The sequence below is a fragment of the Leptopilina boulardi genome, unplaced genomic scaffold, assembly GCF_019393585.1.
Source record: "Leptopilina boulardi isolate dan_hultmark-lab unplaced genomic scaffold, ZJU_Lbou_2.1 LbouV2_221, whole genome shotgun sequence".
Lineage (NCBI taxonomy): Eukaryota > Metazoa > Arthropoda > Insecta > Hymenoptera > Figitidae > Leptopilina > Leptopilina boulardi.
The window spans coordinates 247,600-270,221 of NW_026137776.1; the positions used below are offsets into that span (position 1 = coordinate 247,600).

A 22,622-nucleotide genomic window follows, 5' to 3' on the forward strand; every position below is an offset into this window, starting at 1 on the left:
TTTTTTTTTTTCAGTATTTTGTCTCGCATTTGAAAAAAAAGACTTAAAATCATACCAATTTTTTTTCTTATTCCTTATGACTCCCATAACAGAAACTCACTTGAATTTTTCATTTTTCTTAATTTGGTTAATAATGACAAGCTGTCCCCATTTACCCCAAAAATTTGAAAACTCAGGGTAAATGGGGACAGCTTGCCATTATTAACCAAATTGACAAAAATCAAAAATTCAAGTGAATTTCTATTATAGGACTCATAAGGAATAAGAAAAAAATTTTGTACGATTTTTAAGTCTGTTTTCTTTGAAGTGGAGGGAAAATACTGAAACAGTTTGATTTTGATTTTCAAGTTTTTCTGCATTGAGCGATAACTTTTTTTATCTTGCTGCCAATTGTCAAGATAAAAGCTTGGCAATACTCAAAACCTCTTGCAGGTGATCTGAGGTTAAAATATTGACGTTGAACTTCATTTTAAAAGTGTAAATTAAACTCCAAAACCTTTTGTCCCCATTTACCCCAACTGACTCTATATTTTTTCCTTTGTCAATGGTACACTTTTTTCATTCTTTGTTTTACACTCTATAAGAAATTTAAATTAATTATTTCGATAGTTAATAGTGTAATATGCAAAAACAACAGAGAAAAATGAATATCGATAAATAAATTTGACATTTAAAAATTTGTAATTTGTGTTTATTATTGGTTATTTTCACGTAAAAGAACATGGCAATTTGTCAATACCAATTTCACTTGAAATAAAATATATTTAAGATGTTTAATAAAATTATGTTTTGAAAAAGTTTTTCAAGAATTTTAATTATAGGGTTTCTTACTTATAAAAATTTAAAATTTATAAAACTGATTGTTTACTTTTTTAATATTTTTAATTTCTTCTATAGAGATACAAAATTTACAGTATTTAAAATTTTTATGTAATTTATAAAAAGTTGTTAAAATCAATTATTTCTATTTTTTTGGATAAGTTGAAATAAGTTGTATTAAATTAAAATAATTTATTCCTAATGTTATTTTTAAATTTGTTAAAGTTTTACAAGGTTAGCTCACCGAATGATTTTATTACTCCTTGAAAAATAATTCATACAATTATTAAAAATGATTAAAATTTAATATAACATGACTCAAATATTTTTAAATAGTTTAATTATTTTTCTCTTCGAAATTTTTTTTTTTGACGAATTCTTATCATTAAGATAGCTGACTAATTTTTAAAACTTCTCAATTACTGAAAATTTAAAATCCATATGAATTAATAAAAATGTACTAATTTATTTATTATAATATACAGGGTGTCCCATTTTAATCTATCAGGCGAAATAAGACCTGGATAGGTCGACCCGTCGAAAAAAATACTTAGACGATTTCAACGTGGATTTTCCTGCTCTTCCGATTTGTAACATGAAAAGTAGACGGTTCCATTAAAAAAAATGAGTTAAAATTGAAATGACCTAATTTAGGTCATTTAGGACAAATTTAGGGTCATCACTGAATATTCCCCTTTAAGCACAACAATTTTTGACTGAAACATGTCTTTGTAAAATTAATTAGTTTAAAGTTATTTCCCCAAATACAATAATAATTAAATGTCCTATTTGTCCTAAATAGGTCGATCTATCGAAAAAAAGTGCATCAACGATTTCGACGTGGAATTTCCTCCTTTATCGATTTCCGGCATAAAAAGTAGGTGGTTCCATTTAAAAAAAATGAGTTGACCTAGAAATGACCTAAATTAGGTCATTTAGGTCAAATTCAAGTTTACCACTGGATGTCCCCCTCTGAGCACAATAATTTTTGTCCAAAACATTTTTTTGTAAAATCAGTTGTGCGATTCCAAGTGAGATTTTGACTTTTTCGGAGTAGGTTAACCGATTGCAATGAAACTTTGGAATTTTGTTATATATAGTAAGACTAATCTTTAACGTAAATTTCAGCCTAAAATATTTGTTAGTTTACGAGATTTGCAATAATAACAAAAAATTTTAAACTGCTATATCTTCCGTTCTAATAATCGGATTGAGGTCTACTTTTTTTTAAAATGTCAAGGAAAATGAGAGGAATAAATCTCTTTCAGAACATTTTTTTATAATTTTACAACTAAAAAAATTATTAAATAATAATTGAATAAATTTCACGCGACAATCTAAAATTCAATCACTTAAACGCTAAAATGATCTTACCTGTGTTTTCTTTAATGTTCCAAAGGAATCCAATTGTAAATGCAAGTTTAACTTGGTTAAATTTAATAATTTACGAGTATAAACAATTGAGATTTCTGTTAGTTGATGTGCAGACGACATTGCGCACGCAGCATTCTCCTGTAACCAGCTGACGTGATTCGTGGACTAAATTGGCTACGTGAAAATGCTGCGTGCGCAATGTCGTCTGCTCGTCAACTATCAGAAATAGCAATTGTTTATACTCGTAAATTATTAAAATTAAATAAGTTAAACTTGCATTTACAATTGGATTCCTTTGGAACATTAAAGAAAACACTGGTAAGATCATTTTAGCGTTTAAGTGATTGAATTTTAGATTGTCGCATGAAATTTATTCAATTACTAGCGATGTATTCCTCGCTCGCTCGGTTATAGTTGTACTTATTGTTGTTTACTCATTGTAGTTTTTTATTATATATATATATATATATAATTTATGTTTTAAATTAATATATTTATTATTAATATTGTATAAAATTTATCTTAATTTTGATCAGTATATCATTGAAGGATGATATGACAATTGTTAAATATTAAATGTTTTAATTTATTATAATTATAACAACAATATTAATTATATTGTATTATAATATATTATATTATATTATAATATTTTTTTTTCTTATATTATATTATATTGCTGTAAATTGCCCCACAAACACATGGAGATTTTGCAAATTTTTTAAGAAAAATGTTCATAATAAATCGAAAAACCTTTTAAAATATCGGTTTTTATTTTTATTATCCAGAGTAAACCTTTATAAAGAGATTTTAAAGGTATATATCCAAAAATTCGTAAAAAATTGCATAAAATTGCAAAATAACCCTTTTTGGGATGAAAATGCAAAATAATCCTTTTTCGGGTTAAAATTGAAAAAACATGTTACAAAAAAAAGTATGTAAGATTTTCTAAAAGCATATGACAAAGTATTTTGATTTATTTGAAAATAAGTGAAAATAGATTTTCCAAGGACGGTGTCAGTGTCGCTTTTGGAAATTTGTTAACTTAATATAATAGAAGATTATTTAATAATTTTTTTAGTTGTAAAATTATAAAAAATTGTTCTGAAAGAGATTTATTCCTCTCATTTTCCTTGACATTTTAAAAAAAAGTAGACCTCAATCCGTTTATTAGAACGGAAGATATAGCAATTTTTTAATTTTTTGTTATTATTGCAAATCTCGTAAACTAACAAATATTTTAGGCTGAAATTTACGTTAAAGATTAGTCTTACTATATATAACAAAATTCCAAAGTTTCATTGCAATCGGTTAACCTACTCCGAAAAAGTCAAAATCTCACTTGGAATCGCACAACTGATTAAAAGTTATTTCGCTTGATAGATTAAAATGGGACACCCTGTATAAATTAAATATTTTTAATCGTTTAAAATAATTTTTTCTGCAATTAAACATTTCTTTTCAAAAAATTGATTAAAACCGATAAAAGATTGTACCTTACTGGAGGGTAAAACTGATTATTTTCATTCAGACACTACGAAGGTAGTAATTTACAAACAATAGAGGATTGTCCTATAGTTAACACTGAAATTTTGACAAGTTTTACACTCCTCAAGATAAGTTTAATTATTCTGTTTTCTCCGATATATCTGACAATAATGAATTGAAGAAAAAACACATTTTTGCTTTTATTTATGCTAGATAAATAGAAAAAATAAAGTTATTTATAAAATGACACAGTACTATTACTAAGTCTTTATAATTGCCTAATTAATGGAACAACATTATTATTAAATTATTACTTCTCTTCCTGATAGTAACAATTAAATGATAATTATCGAACGACTGCACATCATCTATAATGTAACATATTATTTGAATCTAAAAAAATAAACAAGAATAAAATCCATCAATTTACTATAATTAAAATGTTAAATTAATTATAGAAGAGACCGAGGCGTTATTGAAAACTCTCAATTTTTGTTGATTATCTTCGCCATTTTGACATTTATTAAAAGTGTATCGTACACTCGTGGACAAATATGCACCTACATTTCTTTGTGCTTTTCTAACACATGTGTTGTCATGGCAACAATTTATGACTGCACTTGAAATAAATTTATTCTTATATGCAGTGAAATAGAAATATATTTAAATTAGAGACAATAATCAGAAATGTTGCGATAATGTGTTTAATATTCTTTAAAACTTAATATCAAAAATTTCTATTTAAAAAAAAAAACTTTAATTTTTTTACAAAAAATAATTTATTTTGTAATAGTCAGAGTTGAGTACAATAAATAATCACAGGTGTAAATTTATTAATTATTACAGTCGCCTTAGTCAATATTATCTTAAAAATCAGTCAATGAAAATCAACTCAACGTTCAGGATGAAGCCGATGCAGAGGCGGAAGATTCGTGTCCTGTTGAAAAAGAAAATTAGATATTTGTTAAAAAATTTTCCAAAAAATAAGTTTTTAATTTTTCTATTTAACTTTTTTTTACAAGTAAGCAAGTCAATTATTATTATTAGGGGACGCATGAATATTCCCTTCATTGAACTTGTCGAGTTAAAAATTAACGAATTTACATTTAGTAGAATTTTAAAAAAGTAGATTTTATAATGAGACCAAATTTAATATCGAAAAATTTCTATTTAGCAAAATTCTGATTTTGTAGAATTTTTATTCAACTGAACTGTGATAAACCAGATTTTCTAATATATCGAATTTTCAAATAATATAATTGAGGACCCCGATTTTATAAGAAAACTTACTCTTGAGGTAGCCGCCTTGTAACCAGTCAGGTGGTTTAAAAATGAAAAAAAATTTGAATTTTTTTTTTCTCCATTTTTCAACCACCTGACTGGTCGAAAGGCGGCTGCTTCAAGCGTAAGTCTCCTTATAGAATCGGGGTCCTCAATTTCTATTTAACAAAATTTTTATTTAGAAAAATTTTCATAAAAAATAATTTTTATTTATCAGAATTGTTCTTTTGTCGAATTTCTGTTCTTCCTAATATTCACTTAATTACTCAATAGAATTGTCATTTAACAATAATTCTACTTAGCTAAATTTTTAAGGCAGAGAATTTCTATTTCACCGATATATTATTTGACCGAAGTTTCACTTATCTTCGGTCAAATAAAGTATCGATGAAATAGAAATTGTCTGCCTTAAAAATTTAGCTAAGTAGAACTTCTTTATCACAGTCCAGTTAAATAGAAATTCTACAAAATCAGAATTTTGTTAAGTAGTAATTTTTCAATATTAAAATTAAGCATATTATAAAATCTACTGTTTTAAAATTCTACTAAATATACTTCGATAATTATTAAGAGTATAAATAAAAGTATCTAATTATGTAATAATTTTTTTTACTGTAGTTTACCTTGATCAGCTTTGAAATTCCATTCCGAACTACCATTCCACCAGGAAGTAGCTTGTGCATTTCTATTGGCATTTGAAACAAAATTTCCACTATTGTTTCGTAATTCTGTACAGTTTCCATTTCCTCTACAATTTACATTTCCTCCAAAGTTTCCAAATTCTCCATTATTTTCATATCTATAATTGTATCCATTATATCCACTATTTCTATTATATCCATCAATAGCAAAAGCATTGGTATTTGAAACAATATTTCCTCTATGTTGATAATTATGTCCACCAATGTTACTGTTTCCTACATTGTTACTAGCTCCTCCATTGTTTACATACTTTATATTGTTTTTATTTCCTACATTGTTTCCACTTCCTCCGTTATTGCTCCATCCACCATAATTTCCATATCCTCGATTTCTTCCTTGGTTTCCATTGTTTAAATGATATCTATAAGTTTTAAAATTTGAAACAATTTGTTGTCTAAATTGGGTTTCATTTCCTCCAATATTTCCATTATCCACATTGATACTACTTCCTCCATTAGTTTCATATATTACATTGATTCCATTTGCTACGTTGTTGATACTTGTTTCATTATTTAAATTTTCTAAACAGTTTATATTTCCTCTGCAGTTTACATTTCCTCCATTGTTTACATTTTCTGTATGGTTTCCACATCCTCCAGTGCTTTCATCTTGTTTATTGTCTTTATTTCCTTCAGTATCTCCACGCACTAAAAAAAAAGTAGAAAATTTACCCCAAATTCGGTATAAGAATTAACTGCAACAAATTTTTCACGAAAATAACAACAAAAAACTTTTTTTTTAACATAACACATCAATTTGTGTTTATTTATTTCTCCAAATGAAAATTGCATTCTTTTTTGTTATTTCCGAGAAAATATTTTAAAAGTTTTTGTAAAAAAATATGCTAATATTTAATTTATCATGAATCATGAAAAAAGCCTACAAAAAAATTATCGATAAAAAATAATAAAGAATCATCAGTAAAATTTAAACTAATCAAAATTATAATCTTGTTTAGGGGTAAACAATTTATTTTTTTTGACATTTTTTCAGAACCTAAAATCACATTTTTGAGTATGAAAAATAAAAAAAAAGTAATTTTTAATAATTTTACAAATTTTTTTTATTTTTCAAAATTTTTATTGATTGCTTAAAATCATGAAAAAAGATTATATAAAAAATCGGCAATGAAAAATAAGAGAAATTGTGAGAGAAGTTTAAATTATAAATTTTCAAGAATTTTTAATTTTATTTGAAAAAATAGTCCCCTTAACGTAATAAAATAATATATCTATCATTCTTAATAAATTAACGAATTAAAGTGTCCCATTAGTATTTACAAATTTTATCTGATTAGATCAAGAACAATATAAGTTTATTTTTTTAAATTAAGATTTTCTATTTACAAACATTAACTAAAATTATTTTTCTAGCATTATTTTGGGTCTAAAATTATTTTAAATTGTTAAAATTTAAAGAGAAATTTGAGAATGTATATTTTTAAAAAATAAATTAAAAATTGAAAATGTTAAAAATTTATACGATTGATTGTTTAGAACGATAAAAAATTGAACAAAAAAAAATTGTAGAAGAAGTTGAATTTTAAAAGTATTTCAGTAAAATTTAAGTCAATAAAAAGTTAAGATATTTAGAAGTGTCAATTTTTTTTCCACTATTTGAAACCTAAAACTATATTCTATAATAAAAAAAAATTTATTTAAAAAAAAAATGAAATTCATTAAAATCCATACTATATTCCGATTCGAATAAAATTGCAAAGAAGATAATAATAGAAAAGAAATTTTTGATTATAAATATTTATGTTTTAGAAAAAAATTGTACCTGGAAGAGCAAAAGAGTGATCAACAAGTAAGAGAATAAATACAAGCATTAAACACTTAATAGATGCCATGATTAACACTTAAAAATTTTTGATAATCGAGTTACTGTTTTACTTTAACAAGAATATTTTACTTTTTCGAAGATGCCAAAGACACTGAAGATGTAAGTTCAGTCAAGACCCTTATATATTCACTAGATAAAGACTGCGCGCGCAAAGCGCCCGCCTTTTTCGTTGGTGTTTAGTACTTAGTCAAAAAGAAAGCTAAACTATCCTTCCCCCAAACCACCGAAACTTTCCTAAAGATTTCCTAAAAATTTATTTGAAATGTTTAGAATATTTAATTGCAATGTTTAGTGAAAATTCTGCAAAGATGTAAATGTCCCACTTGAATAAATGTTTAGCGCGAAACTTTCCTGAATATTTATATGTAATCGGGACATGTATATCTTTACACAATTTTCACTAAACTTTGCAATTAAATAATTCAAACATTTCAAATAAATCTTTAGAAAATTTTTAGCAAAGTATCGGTGATGTGGAGGTTTCATTACGTTAAGTTCCAGAACGACAGACAACACTACAAAATTTTCTTTTTCTGAAATAAATTGTGTTATTACATTAAATTCCAGAACGACCGACACCAGTAGGGGTGTGTGGGGCAAAACGGGGTAGGCGGGTCAAATGGGGTACCCCCAGTTTTCCATGATAAGTATTTTCATTTGTGTCACCTATTACATATATCTTTTATATTATAACTAACATCATTTTAATTACATAACCAGTATATAAAAATTTATTTATTATATTTTATGCGACTTTTAAATTTTAGGTCAAAAGAAAATCGATTTTTTTATCGAAAGTAAATCACTTATAAAACTTTTTGTGTCGATATATTCGTTTCGGCAAGCATTACATCTTTTTCAGCATTTATTTACGAGTAATTTTCATTAAAAGTAATTGTTAAATTATTAACATTAAGCTGAGAATTTTACATTTTGTTAAAAAATGCAGTGCGGGGCAAAACCGGGTACCAAACTGTGGGGCAAAATCGGATATATTTAAATGCATTACACTATACATATTTAAATTTTATCTCAAAATAATCACATGTATGTTTCGAAATCGATGTTTAACTTTCGATATATCATTTATTTACCATATCGATAAATAAACGATAAAAAATTAATAAAAATATGAAAAAATTCGTTTTAAAAGATTTAACTGCTGTTATTCATTATTAATATAAGATATTTAAATTAAATTTATTGAATAATAATTATTTTCTATAATGTCAGTGATATATAATAATAATTGAACAAACAGTTAAAGAATATTCCATGATTTATATATTTTCTTTATGGTACCCGGTTTTGCCCCACCATCGGGGCAAAACTAGGTACTTTGCATTTTTTTGAAAAAGCTGGTTTAAATTGATAAAAAAAAATTTTTTCATGCAATCGACTTTATTTTCTTATTCCCTAATGTTCAAGGAAGTACTTTCAACGACATTTGAACTAATTTATTTGATAGATTCTTTGTAAACCGAGAATTCCAAAAAGGTACTTTGTTTTTCCCCACTCTCCCCTAAACTATGTTTAAATATGAATTGCTGACCATTAACATTACCATTACGTGAAAACTAATTTCGTGACAACTAATTACTACTAAATCAATAAATTAATTCTCCAGCCATTATTATGGAAGTTTTATGAAAATTTATTCTCAAAATAAATTGAAAAATAATTATTTTTAAATTAACATTGGAAAGTATAAGAAAGAATATTGAATGGGAATTTAATGAAGATTCTAATTCTACTTTCTAAGTGACCCATTTTTTTAAGATTGTCAATTTTTTTTTTTTTGACAATATTGAGTATTTAAAACTGTAATATAATATGGGAAACTCAAAATTTAAACTTCTGTCGCAATGGATTTTTAAAAACTTCAATTTTTTCAAAAAATAAAAATTTCTGAAAAATAAAAAAAAACTTGTAAAATTGTTAAAAATTATTTTTTTTCATTTTTCATAGTGAAATATGATTTCAGGTTCTAAAAAAATTGTTATCCCTAAACAAAACCAATTATGTTTGGTTTAAATTTTATCATTTATTCCTTAAAAATTCAACTTCTACCACAATTATTTTTATTATTTTTTATCGGCAATTGTTTTAAAATTTTTTAACAAAATTTTTTTAATTTAAAATTATCAAAAAAAATTTTTTTTTTAATTTTGATAATTTACAATAATTTTAGATCTCAAATAATTCCAGAAAAAATATTGACACTTAAATTAAATTAATTTTTTTCTAAAACCAAATTATTATTTTTTTATAATTATATAAAAATATATATTATATAATTAATAATTATTATTCACATTAACCAAATTACACATTCATTTAATTTCATTCGGAACAATTTTTGTTTTAATCATTTTTATTCGAAAATATATACATTTCGAGATACATATTTGACCGTTTTTATTTTTTTTAAACACCCTGTATAAAATTATCTGCAAAAACTTCAAATTTTTTAGTGCTTCCAGAAAAAGTTACAAGATTTAAAGAAATTTCTATTTTTGACAGAAAATGATACAATTTTCAATATTGGATTTTAATATAAATTTTATTATTTGTATAATTATAAATTTGATAAAATTCAATACTTTTTTTAAGCAGAGTATGTCTCCTGAAAACTGGCAATTTGTCATACATACTCCGGATTCTATAATGTCGATAAAGAAGAAATTAAAGAATTCAGAAATATATAATATTAATTAATTAATTTTGCAAATTTAATTTTTTCTAACCTATAAATTTTGCTAATGAAATATTTTTGTAAACATTTTTTTCCGAAATATTGTAATAGTTTGGTACTTTTAAAAATCTTTAAAATAATGTTTACTTATATAGAAAAACTACTTTTGTTATTTTGTTATAAATCACATATTTTTAATGTGAAAATTTAAGAAATTAGAATTGCATGTTTTCAATTTAAGAACTTATTTTAATTATAATTACACTGAATTTTTGGAATTATGATTATATTATAATAACTATTGCTTTATTTAGCAGTAAGGAAATAGATAAAACCAGTGCTTCAATTATATAAATCGTCTTGATTTAAGGTATTAGTCGCGTAAAATCATTTTCGTCAGATATTTTTTAAATTTTGCATGAGTGTTTCTGACATAATTATCTACAAAATAAGACCATTCCCATCGATTTTGACCGTTCCTAAGCTTTAAAATATCATTTCAAAGTTGATACTTTTTACATGGACGGAGCACCTAATGCATGTAAGAAATTTGCTTTATAATTATTGAAATAAAAACCAGTCGTCAGATTTTAAAATAAAACTACCACATAATACATTCTCATGAAACGAATGCATACAAAAAAACTTAAATTTTTTGACCGTACCAAACTATTAATATATTAGGAGAAAGTTAACAAAATTTTAAATTATATGTAGTTCCACTGCTGCAAAGCAGTACACTTGGCAACGCTGTAGCGCGCGAATGCATACAAAATTCAAAATCATGCAAAGTACACAGTTAGAGAGTAGGAATATCTCATAGAGTAGAATAAAAAAATAATATATTTAAAATTTCACAACATAGATTAGTATTAAATAATTCTCAATTTTTTAAATTAAATCATATATTTTAAGAAAAATAAGAATGAGAAACGTTAAATTGGTTGGTTATATTTCAACAGTTAAGAAATAAAAACATTTTTTGATGAAATATTTATTTTTTACTTTATAAACCAATTTATAATACATTATTGATGTAAATATTAATTATAAATAATTAAAAATTAGTTTTCAAAGAAGCATACTTGAATTTTTTTTAATAATATTCACATCTTTAATTATTAATTATTCTTAGTAAGTCTCATACTTTTAAAAAGTTTAAGCATTTATATACATAATTATTAATCATAAATAATTCAAAAATAGCTTTTAAAGAAGCTAAACACTTTTTGTGACTCCAACATTCAGTAGCACTGGTACATTCAGATTGCGACGTTGCCGCGATCAAAACTTTAGTTCTACACGTGCGAGAACGCGGCGCTCTGAGTGAAACTTACCTGTACCATTCAAAAAGTTTGACTCAGAACTATACCTCTTGCTAAGCACAGACTGAGTCAGACTCAAGACAAACTTTTGGTTAGAGCCGGCGCGCGACTAATACCTTAAATGAAAGGATCATTTAAATTTAAATTACGTTATAATTCAAAGATTCTTTAAATCTTTATGTTAAAACTATTATAATCAGTTAAATTTAAAAACTTATGGATTGATTATTTGCAAAATTGAGCTGCTCGGAAGAAGAACTCGCTCTTCGTTCGGAAGGCACAATTTCATAGCAGTTGTAGGCATAAAAATAGGAAAAAAAAAATTTCAAAATTTTTATTTTTAAAAATTACTACCTTGTATAAAATATTAAAGCGCATCTTTTTTATCTTTTAAATTTTTTTGTAGATCGAATATTTTAGTTAATAATAACAAAAAACTGACAAATTTTAATTCTTAAATTTCATTCAATTTTAAAACATAAATTGTCATATCTTCGACAATTATTAATAAAATTACTTTAGAATTGATATCCTAACACATTGAAGTATAGAGAAAAGGATAACATAATAAGAATGTTCGAAATCATCATTTGTTTAATAATTTTTAATTGTTATTTAAGGGCATATTGATAATCATGTTTTCTTACCTTTGTCGACAAAAAGTCTGTGGGAAAGTTCCGAGTTTCAAGAACTTCCAGTGAGACATTTGTTTATCAATGTGTAATAAAGTTTTTTGTAAATTTACAAAACGATTTATTAAATAGTTTAAAAAATATTGAAGTTTTAAAGAAACGCGTGCAGCCGCATATCACATCGCCACTTACAGTATAGAGTCTTATTACGCTCTCAGGGCGTGAAAACATCATCTTCCCATTACTTTTCAATAATATTATTAGTTATTTTCATTATATTATTAATTAAATTGTTTAAAATTATGAACAATTAATAAAAAATTAATTAACAACATTATTAAAAATAATTAAAAAAATTTTTAAATATGTATATATTGTATCTAAATTTTTATTAAATATATTATATTATTAAATAATTTTAAATTTTATTACAATTAAATAACAAATTTATTAGTAATAATTATTAAAGATGGGGGATAAAGAGCGTAAAAACTTTGAGAAGGTGTACGCAGAAAATCAAAATAAAATAAAAAATAGTAATAATTATTATAAAAATACAAAATAATAATCAATATCATTAAAAGAAATATATTTTATTTATTCTCTTTTTTAAAAACTCGTATATACATGTATATAATTATTTTATAACTTTGATTAAATAAAATTTTTTGAATAATATTTCTCTCGCAGCACTGAAAATACATTTTCAAGAAAAATTTTAACTGTAAATATTTACTTATATTTACGAATACCAATCTTAACATCAAATTTAAAAATACAATAAAAGTGATATATTATAACTTTTCATTGTGATATGAAATAGGTTACTAAATAAAAATGGAACTACAAAATTAAAATATTGTTATATATTAAAAAATTAAAAATTAATATTGTTTAAAAATATGTTATCTGCAAAAAAAATAAACGAATACTTTAGAAACAATATTTCTGAAACAATATTATTTTACTTATTAGTTAAATAACTTGTACAGTATATTTATTTTAATTTTTTATTAATTGTTCATAATTTTAAACAATTTAATTAATAATATTATGAAAATAACAAATAATATTATTGAAAAGTAATGGGAAGATGATGTTTTCACGTCCGAGAGTCCCTTTCGAGAGCGAGCGAGCAACTCAATTTTACTATAAATTATTAAAAATTTATTTCACGTTTAGAAATCAAAAATATTTATTTTCTGATAATTTTTGTTTAAAATTTTTATACCGTGGATGTACCAGTTACCGTCCATGTCCCAGTTTCCGTCCATTTTACAAATATGTCGTATAGTAATTTAAATTATTTTTTAACAATAATTTATTCCTTTTGGCACACAATCGACTTATTAGTTTAAGTAAACAAATAAAAGAAAATAATTTTTTTATAAATGTTATTTTGAAAATTAAACTGGACGGAAACTAGGTCTTAGGTGGACGGTAACTGGGACATCCACGGTATAAGTTATTCTAAAAAAAAATTTTATACTTCAAACTTCATTACAGAATAAAAAAAATCAATAATTTAAAAAAAAAAGAATTTTAGAATTTTTTTAAAAAACGAACTAATTAAAAAAAATGAACGTTACGTAACTAAACAAAATCGGAATTTTTTTATTTTAATTTTAAATCAAAATTTTTATCGGCCCTGGATAAATTGAAGACTGCTTCGACAATTAAATAAATAATTTTTATATTCACATAATTATTTTTACAGAATTCTATTTATTATATGGAAACAAACAATTAGAGCTTACAGTGCTCAAACCGGAGATTTTGTCAGAGAATTTGAACAAGCTGAAGGCAGGATAATTGGAATTGCTTTACATCCAAATTTTTCTAATACAGTCATTGGTTGTATTATTAATTATATTTATAATATATATTTTTATATAATTATAAAAAAATAATAATTTGGTTTTAGAAAAAAATTAATTTAATTTAAGTGTCAATATTTTTGAGATGCATTATTTGAGATCTAAAATTATTGTAAATTTTCTAAAGATTTATTTGAAATGATTGAATTGTTTAATTGCAAAGTTTAGTGAAAATTGTGTAAAGATATACATGTCCCGATTACATATAAATATTCAGGAAAGTCTCGCGCTAAACATTTATTCAAGTGGGACATTTAAATCTTTGCAGAATTTTCACTAAACATTGCAATTAAATATTCTAAACATTTCAAATAAATTTTTAGGAAATCTTTAGGAAAGTTTCGGTGGTTTGGGGGAAGGATAGTTTAGCTTTCTTTTTGACTAAGTACTAAACACCAACGAAAAAGGCGGGCGCTTTGCGCGCGCAGTCTTTGTCTAGTGAATATATAAAGGTCTTGACTGAACTTACATCTTCAGTGTCTTTGGCATCTTCGAAAAAGTAAAATACTTCTATTAAAGTAAAACAGTAACTCGATTATCAAAAATTTTTAAGTGTTAATCATGGCATCTATTAAGTGTTTAATGCTTGTATTTATTCTCTTACTTGTTGATCACTCTTTTGCTCTTCCAGGTACAATTTTTTTCTAAAACATAAATATTTATAATCAAAAATTTCTTTTCTATTATTATCTTCTTTGCAATTTTATTCGAATCGAAATATAGTATGGATTTTAATGAATTTCATTTTTTTTTTAAATAAATTTTTTTTTATTATAGAATATAGTTTTAGGTTTCAAATAGTGGAAAAAAAATTGACACTTCTAAATATCTTAAATTTTTATTGACTTAAATTTTACTGAAATACTTTTTAAATTCAACTTCTTCTACAATTTTTTTGTATACTTTTTTATCGTTCTAAAGAATCAATCGTATAAATTTTTAACATTTTCAATTTTTAAATTTATTTTTAAAAAATATACATTCTCAAATTTCTTATTAAATTTGAACAATTTGAAATAATTTTAGACCCTAAATAATGCTAGAAAAATAATTTTACTTAATGTTTGTAAACAGAAAATCTTAATTTATATAAATAAACTTATATTGTTCTTGATTTAATCAGATAAAATTTGTAAATACTAACTGGACACTTTAATTCGTTTATTTATTATGAATGATAGATATATTATTTTATTACGTTAAGGGGACTATTTTTTCAAATAAAACTAAAAATTCTTGAAAATTTAAAATTTAAACTTCTCTCACAATTTCTCGTATTTTTCATTGCCGATTTTTTATATAGTCTTTTTTCATGATTTTAAGCAATCAATAAAAATTTTGAAAAATAAAAAAAATTTGTAAAATTATTAAAAATTACTTTTTTTTATTTTTCATACTCAAATGTGATTTTAGGTTCTGAAAAAATGTCAAAAAAAAAATAAATTGTTTACCCCTAAACAAGATTATAATTTTGATTAGATTAAATTTTACTGATGATTCTTCATTATTTTTTATCGGTAATTGTTTTGTTGGCTTTTTTCATGATTCATGATAAATTAAATATTAGCATATTTTTGTATGAAAACTTTTAAAATATTTTCTCGGAAATAACAAAAAAGAATGCAATTTTCATTTGGAGAAATAAATAAACACAAGTTGATGTGTTATGTTAAAAAAAAAGTTTTTTGTTGTTATTTTCGTGAAAAATTTGTTGCAGTTAATTCTTATACCGAATTTGGGGTAAAATTTCTACTTTTTTTTTTAGTGTGTGGAGATACTAAAGGAAATAAAGACAATACACAAGATGAAAGCACTGGAGGATGTGAAAACCATACAGGAAATGTAAACTGCAGAGGAAATATAAACTGTTTAGAAAATTTAAATAATGGAGGAAGTGGCAACAACGTAGCAAATGAAAACAATGTAATATATGAAAATAATGGAGGAAGTAGTAACAATGTGGATAATGGAAATATTGGAGGACATAAAACCCAAATTGGAGGACATATTGTTTCAAATCTTAAAACTAATGGAAATTATTTCAACAATGGAAACCAAGGAAGCAATGGAGGATATGGAAATTATGGTGGATGGAGCAATAACGGAGGAAGTGGAAACAATGTAGGAAATGAAAACAATATAAAGTATGTAAACAATGGAGGAGCTAGTAACAATGTAGGAAATAGTAACATTGGTGGACATAATTATCAATATGGAGGAAATATTGTTTCAAATACCAATGCTTTTGCTATTAATGGATATAATGGAAACACTGGAGATAATGTAAATTGTAGAGGAAATGGAAAGTGTACAGAATTAGGAAACAATAGTGGACATTTTGTTGTAAATGCCTATAGTAATGCACAAGCTTCTTCTTCGTGGAATGGTAGTTCGGAATCGAATTTCAAAGCTGATCAAGGTAAACTACAGTAAAAAAAATTATTACATAATTAGATACTTTTATTTATACTCTTAATAATTATCGAAGTATATTTAGTAGAATTTTAAAATAGTAGATTTTATAATATGCCCAATTTTAATATTGAAAAATTACTATTTAACAAAATTCTGATTTTGTAGAATTTCTATTTAACTGGACTGTGATAAAGAAGTTCTACTTAGCTAAATTTTTAAGTTAGAGAATTTCTATTTCACCGATACTTTATTTGATCGAAGTTTTACTTATCCGAATTTGCATTAGATAGAAATATTAAAACGTTGAATTTCCATTTGATCGAACTTTCATATATCAGATCATCCACTAGGCATAGACATTTCAGCGGGAATTTTAAAATCAATCAATCAAAAACTATCTCGAAAATTGTGATTGGTTGATTTTAAAACTTCCGCTGAAATGTTTCTGCTAAGTGTATGATCTGATATATGAAAGTTCCATCAAATGGAAATTCAAAGTTTTAACATTTCTATCTAATGAAAATTCGGATAAGTGAAACTTTGGTCAAATAATATATCGGTGAAATAGAAACTCTCTGTCTTAAAATTTAGCTAAGTAGAATTATTGTTAAATGACAATTCTATTGAGTAATTAAGTGAATATTAGGAAAAACAGAAATTCGACAAAAGAACAATCCTGATAAATAAAAATTATTTTTTATGAAAATTTTTCTAAATAAAAATTTTGTTAAATAGAAATTGAGGACCTCGATTCTATAAGGAGATTTACGCTTGAAGCAGCCGCCTTGCGATCAGTCAGGTGGTTCAAAAATGGAGAAAAATAAAATTCAAAATTCAAATTTTTTTCCATTTTTGAACCACCTGACTGGTTGCAAGGCGGCTGCCTCAAGCGTAAGTCTCCTTATAGAATCGGAATCCTCAATTATATTATTTGAAAATTCAATATATTAGAAAATCTGCTTTATCACAGTTCAGTTGAATAGAAATTCTACAAAATCAGAATTTTGCTAAATAGAAATTTTTCGATATTAAATTTGGTCTCATTATAAAATCTACTTTTTTAAAATTCTACTAAATGTAAATTCGTTAATTTTTAACTCGACAAGTTGAATGAAGGGAATATTCATGCGTCCACTAATAATAATAATTGACTTGCTTACTAGTAAAAAAAAGTTAAATAGTAAAATTAAAAACTTCTTTTTTGGAAAATTTTTTAACAAATATCTAATTTTCTTTCTCAACAGGACACGAATCTTCCGCCTCTGCATCGGCTTCATCCTTAACGTTGAGTTGATTTTCATTGACTGATTTTTAAGATAATAATGACTAAGGCGACTGTAATAATTAATAAATTTACACCTGTGATTATTTATTGTACTCAACTCTGACTATTACAAAATAAATTATTTTTTGTAAAAAAATTAAAGTTTTTTTTTTTAAATAGAAATTTTTGATATTAAGTTTTAAAGAATATTAAATACATTATCGCAACATTTCTGATTATTGTGTCTAATTTAAATATATTTCTATTTCACTGCATATAAGAATAAATTTATTTCAAGATACATTTTTAATAAATGTAAATATGACGAAGATAATCAACAAAAATTGACAGTGTTCCATAACGCATCGGTCTCTTTTATAATTAATTTAACATTTTAATTATAGTAAATTGATGGATTTGATTCTTTTTTATTTTCTTAGATTCAAATAATATGTTACATTATAGATGATGTGCAGTCGTTCGATAATTATCATTTAATTGTTACTATCAGGAAGAGAAGTAATAATTTAATAATAATGTTGTTCCATTAATTAGGCAATTATAAAGACTTAGTAATAGTACTGTGTCATTTTATAAATAACTTTATTTTTTCTATTTATCTAGCATAAATAAATGCAAAAATGTGTTTTTTCTTCAATTCATTATTGTCAGATATATCAGAGAAAACAGAATAATTAAACTTATCTTGAGGAGTGTAAAACTTGTCAAAATTTCAGTGTTAACTATAGGACAATCCTCTATTGTTTGTAAATTACTACCTTCGAAGTGACTGAATGAAAATAATCAGTTTTACCCTCCAGGAAGGTACAATCTTTTATCGGTTTTAATCAATTTTTTGAAAAGAAATGTTTAATTGCAGAAAAAATTAATTTAAACGATTAAACATATTTAATTTATATATTATAATAAATAAATTAGTACATTTTTATTAATTCATATGAATTTTAAATTTTTAGTAATTGAGAAGTTTTAAAAATTAGTCAGCTATCTTAATATTAATAATTCGTAAAAAAAAAATTTCGAAGAGAAAAATAATTAAACTATTTAAAAATATTTGAGTTATGTTATATTAAATTTTAATCATTTTTAATAATTGTATGAATTGTTTTTCAAGGAGTAATAAAATTATTCGGTGAGCTAACCTTGTAAAACTTTAACAAATTTAAAAATAAAATTAGGAATAAATTATTATTTTAATTTAATAAAACTTATTTCAACTTATCCAAAAAAAATAGAAATAATTGATTTTAACAATTTTTTATAAATTACATAAAAATTTTAAATACTGTAAATTTTGTATCTCTCTAGAAGAAATTAAAAATATTAAAATAGTAAACAATCATTTTTATAAATTTTAAATTTTTATAAGTAAGAAACCCTATAATTAAAACTCTTAAAAAACTTTTTCAAAACATAATTTTATTAAACATCTTAAATATATTTTATTTCAAGTGAAATTGGTATTGACAAATTGCTATGTTCTTTTACGTGAAAATAACCACAAATAAACACAAATTACACATTTTTAAATGTCAAATTTATTTATCGATATTCATTTTTCTCTGTTGTTTTTGCATATTACACAATTAACTATCGAAATAATTAATTTAAATTTCTTATAGAGTGTAAAACAAAGAATGAAAAAAGTGTACCATTGACAAAGGAAAAAATATAGGGTCAGTTGGGGTAAATGGGGACAAGAGGTTTTGGAGCTTAATTTACAGTTTTAAAATTAAGTTCAACGTCAAAATTTTAACCTCAGATCACTTGAAAGAGGTTTTGAGCATTGCCAAGCTTTTATCTTGACAATTGGCAGCAAGATAAAAAAAGTTATCGCTCAATGCATAAAAACTTGAAAATCATAGTCAAACAGTTTCAGTATTTTGCTTCACATTTCAATGAAAACAGACTTAAAAATCATACAAAATTTTTTTCTTATTCCTTATGAGTCCTATAATAGAAATTCACTTGAATTTTTGATTTTTGTCAATTTGGTTAATAATGGCAAGCTGTCCCCCCATTTACCCTGAGTTTTCAAATTTTTTGGGTAAATGGGGACAGCTTGTCATTATTACCCAAATTAAGAAAAATGAAAAATTCAAGTGAATTTCTGTTATGGGAGTCATAAGGAATAAAAAAAAAAAATTTGCTATGATTTTTTTTTCAAATGCGAGACAAAATACTGAAATAAAAAAAAAATAAAAATTTCAATTGGTGCAACTATTATACATCTACTACAAATTTTTTTTCAAGTTTTTTCATCCCTTAATACAGTAATATACTTAAGAAATCTTTTTTCTGCAAACTTTCTTAGAAACTATGCTGTCCCCATTTACCCCAAATTTTATGAAATTTTCTAAATTTTGGGGTAAATGGGGACAGTAAGTTTCATGCGTTTAAAGCTTATCTAAATTTTTTTCTGATCCATAAAATTAATCCTGGAAATGTAAATTACAACTTAAAAAAAATAAACACGCAAGTATTACCTTTTAAGGGTATTTGGGAACGTCCCACGTGACCTAGTATGGGAATATGTGTTTTGGTAATATACATCTTACTCTAAAATGAAAAAAGATTTTTGTCTACAATTTTGAGGGATGATAGATTAGGGTACAAGGAAAAAAATACATAATTTTGTGTTAAATTATTAAAAAATGAAGTTTAAAACGTGTGATTTTTAAACGAAAATGAAAAGAAACATGGCGGCGCATACACAGACGTTGCTTGAGTGTGTCAGTGCTCCAGTAAACATCGCCAATTCGAGCGAGTGGCTGCTGAATGAACTATGATATAATACATTATTTTACTATTTTTTGCTTTATTTTTATTATTTTTGGGTTAAGTTATGGCAAATGAGTAGAACAGCGAGATTCCTTGTACCAAACAAAATAATTTCTTCAAAATTTTAACCCGAAATCATTTTTTATTTCAGAGAAAGTTTCAAACCACAAAAAACGTCCTTTGCCCACATACCCTTAAAGGAAGAAACTTATGTAATTTGTGAAAAATAGCGATTTTGTCCCCATTTACCCCAACTGACCCTAGTAGAGTGTAAATATTATTATTATAAAAAGATCCGTTTTCTCCGTTAATTAAAAAAAAAAAATTTTTTTTGTATTTAATGAAACATTTTTTAATTTTATATTTAAAAAAAATATAAATTTTATTAAATTAATTATAAGATGTTTTAATAAGAAATATAAACATAATGTTTACGATTCATTTGAACATAAACAAGCATTATTTTTTTTAACACTTTTTTATTAAGAATTTATAAATCATCTTACATGTTCGTTTGCCTTTTGTCTGTTTCGCTTCGTTGAACTTTGAAAATTTTTTGAAAAGGAATTCCCCTCATTTTTACGTAAAATTCGTGACGCATAAGTCGATACAAGTGATAATAGATATAATAATTTTGCTAATTTTGCAAATATTCACAATATTCTAGTTAACAATTTTTGAAATAAAAATTTTGTTTACATTTTATTTATTTTTTAAAAATAAGCTTTTTTCTGCACATCTATATAGTCCATTTTTGATGATAAAAATTTAGAAACAATTTTTTTTTTAGCATTTAGGTATTTAAAAAATAAAATGTGTCTGAAGATTCGTGATAAAAAAATTATAATCAAGTTTCAATTAAAGTCAACACGTTAGAAAAACATACTGTTAGAAAAATCTGTATTAAATTTAATATATTATAAAGCAAATATTATGCATAACCAGTATTGAAATTTAATATACATTTTTAAAAATTTTAATATACATTTACATTAAATTTAATGTAGATGTATATTGGATTCAATGAGAATTTATATTAAATCTCAATACTGGTTATGCATATATATATTTGCTTCATATAAAAAATATTTTTAATAAAGAGTTTTTTAACATTGTAAATAAGTACATATGCATGTTAAAAAAATTAATTCAGTTTAATAAATACAAAATACAAACCATGTGTTTTTAAAAAATGCATTTTTTATACAAAAATTCTTATGCGTGTAAAATATTATTATCATCATTTGTCTAAAATCGAGTTTGTTTTGAATTTAGGTTTAAATGTAAATAATATTTTTCACGGTAGAATTGTTTGATCAACACTGCAATTATCAATTATCCAATTTTTCATCCTCTAATAATAAAAAAAAAAAAAAATTCATGTTTTGTTATGGAAAATTGCGTCGAATAAATAGTGGAAGGAAGTTCTTCATGACGATGACTTAACAAATTAAGAAATTCTTTGAATGGTATCGTTTAACTGCGAGAGACTAATTTACAAGTCATATTTTATCTAATGTTTTTCACAATTCATATTTTTTATAACATTAGCATCAGTTCGAGATTAATGATTTCTCTTTGATGACTCATTTAATAGCTCTGGGGATCTCCACAGAACGTGCGAATATATATATGATTAAATTTTTGCGCGAATAATCAATAGTTTAAAAATAATATATTAACATTATTAATTTATTACTTAATGAATTCTGTATTATTATTATTGAATGAACAATTTTCATGTAAATGGTAACAAAACGATTAATATGTTTAACATACACAAAAATATATAGCACAAGAAAAGGGACCTATTCCCGAAATAACATTAGGCTTAGTTTACCGTGCACTGTACATGGAAAACTAAGCCTAATGTTATTTCGGAGATAGGTCCCGTTTCTCGTTATATTTTACAATTTTCATTTTTCTCTATTCATCAAACTTTGTAAGAAAGGGAAAATTTTGTTATCCCGTAAACTGATAAATTTAAATATTTTACAATATATATATATAGAGAGAAAAATAATATTTTATTGAAAAACAAAGAAAATAATAAAGAAAAAAAAAATAATTCAAAAAAAATTCCCTTAAGTCATGTTCTTTGAA

At 24.3% G+C, this 22,622-nt stretch overlaps 2 protein-coding genes across 2 annotated transcripts; one reads left to right on the forward strand and one right to left on the reverse strand.

Annotated features, from left to right (window-relative positions):
* Nucleotides 1-4,441: 4,441 nt before the first annotated feature.
* On the reverse strand, nt 4,442-7,614 carry LOC127279626 (N66 matrix protein-like). Its single transcript, XM_051302086.1, has 3 exons — nt 7,447-7,614; nt 5,586-6,311; nt 4,442-4,618 (listed from the first exon to the last, which is right to left on the reverse strand). The coding sequence occupies exons 1-3, from the start codon at nt 7,514-7,516 to the stop codon at nt 4,581-4,583; spliced, it is 834 nt and encodes a 277-aa protein (XP_051158043.1). The 5' UTR covers nt 7,517-7,614; the 3' UTR covers nt 4,442-4,580.
* A 6,887-nt stretch (nt 7,615-14,501) lies between these two features.
* LOC127279628 (N66 matrix protein-like) lies at nt 14,502-17,879 on the forward strand. Its single transcript, XM_051302091.1, has 3 exons — nt 14,502-14,669; nt 15,804-16,457; nt 17,698-17,879. Exons 1-3 carry the CDS (start codon nt 14,600-14,602, stop codon nt 17,745-17,747), a joined length of 774 nt encoding a protein of 257 aa, XP_051158048.1. The 5' UTR covers nt 14,502-14,599; the 3' UTR covers nt 17,748-17,879.
* The last annotated feature ends 4,743 nt before the right edge of the window (nt 17,880-22,622 follow it).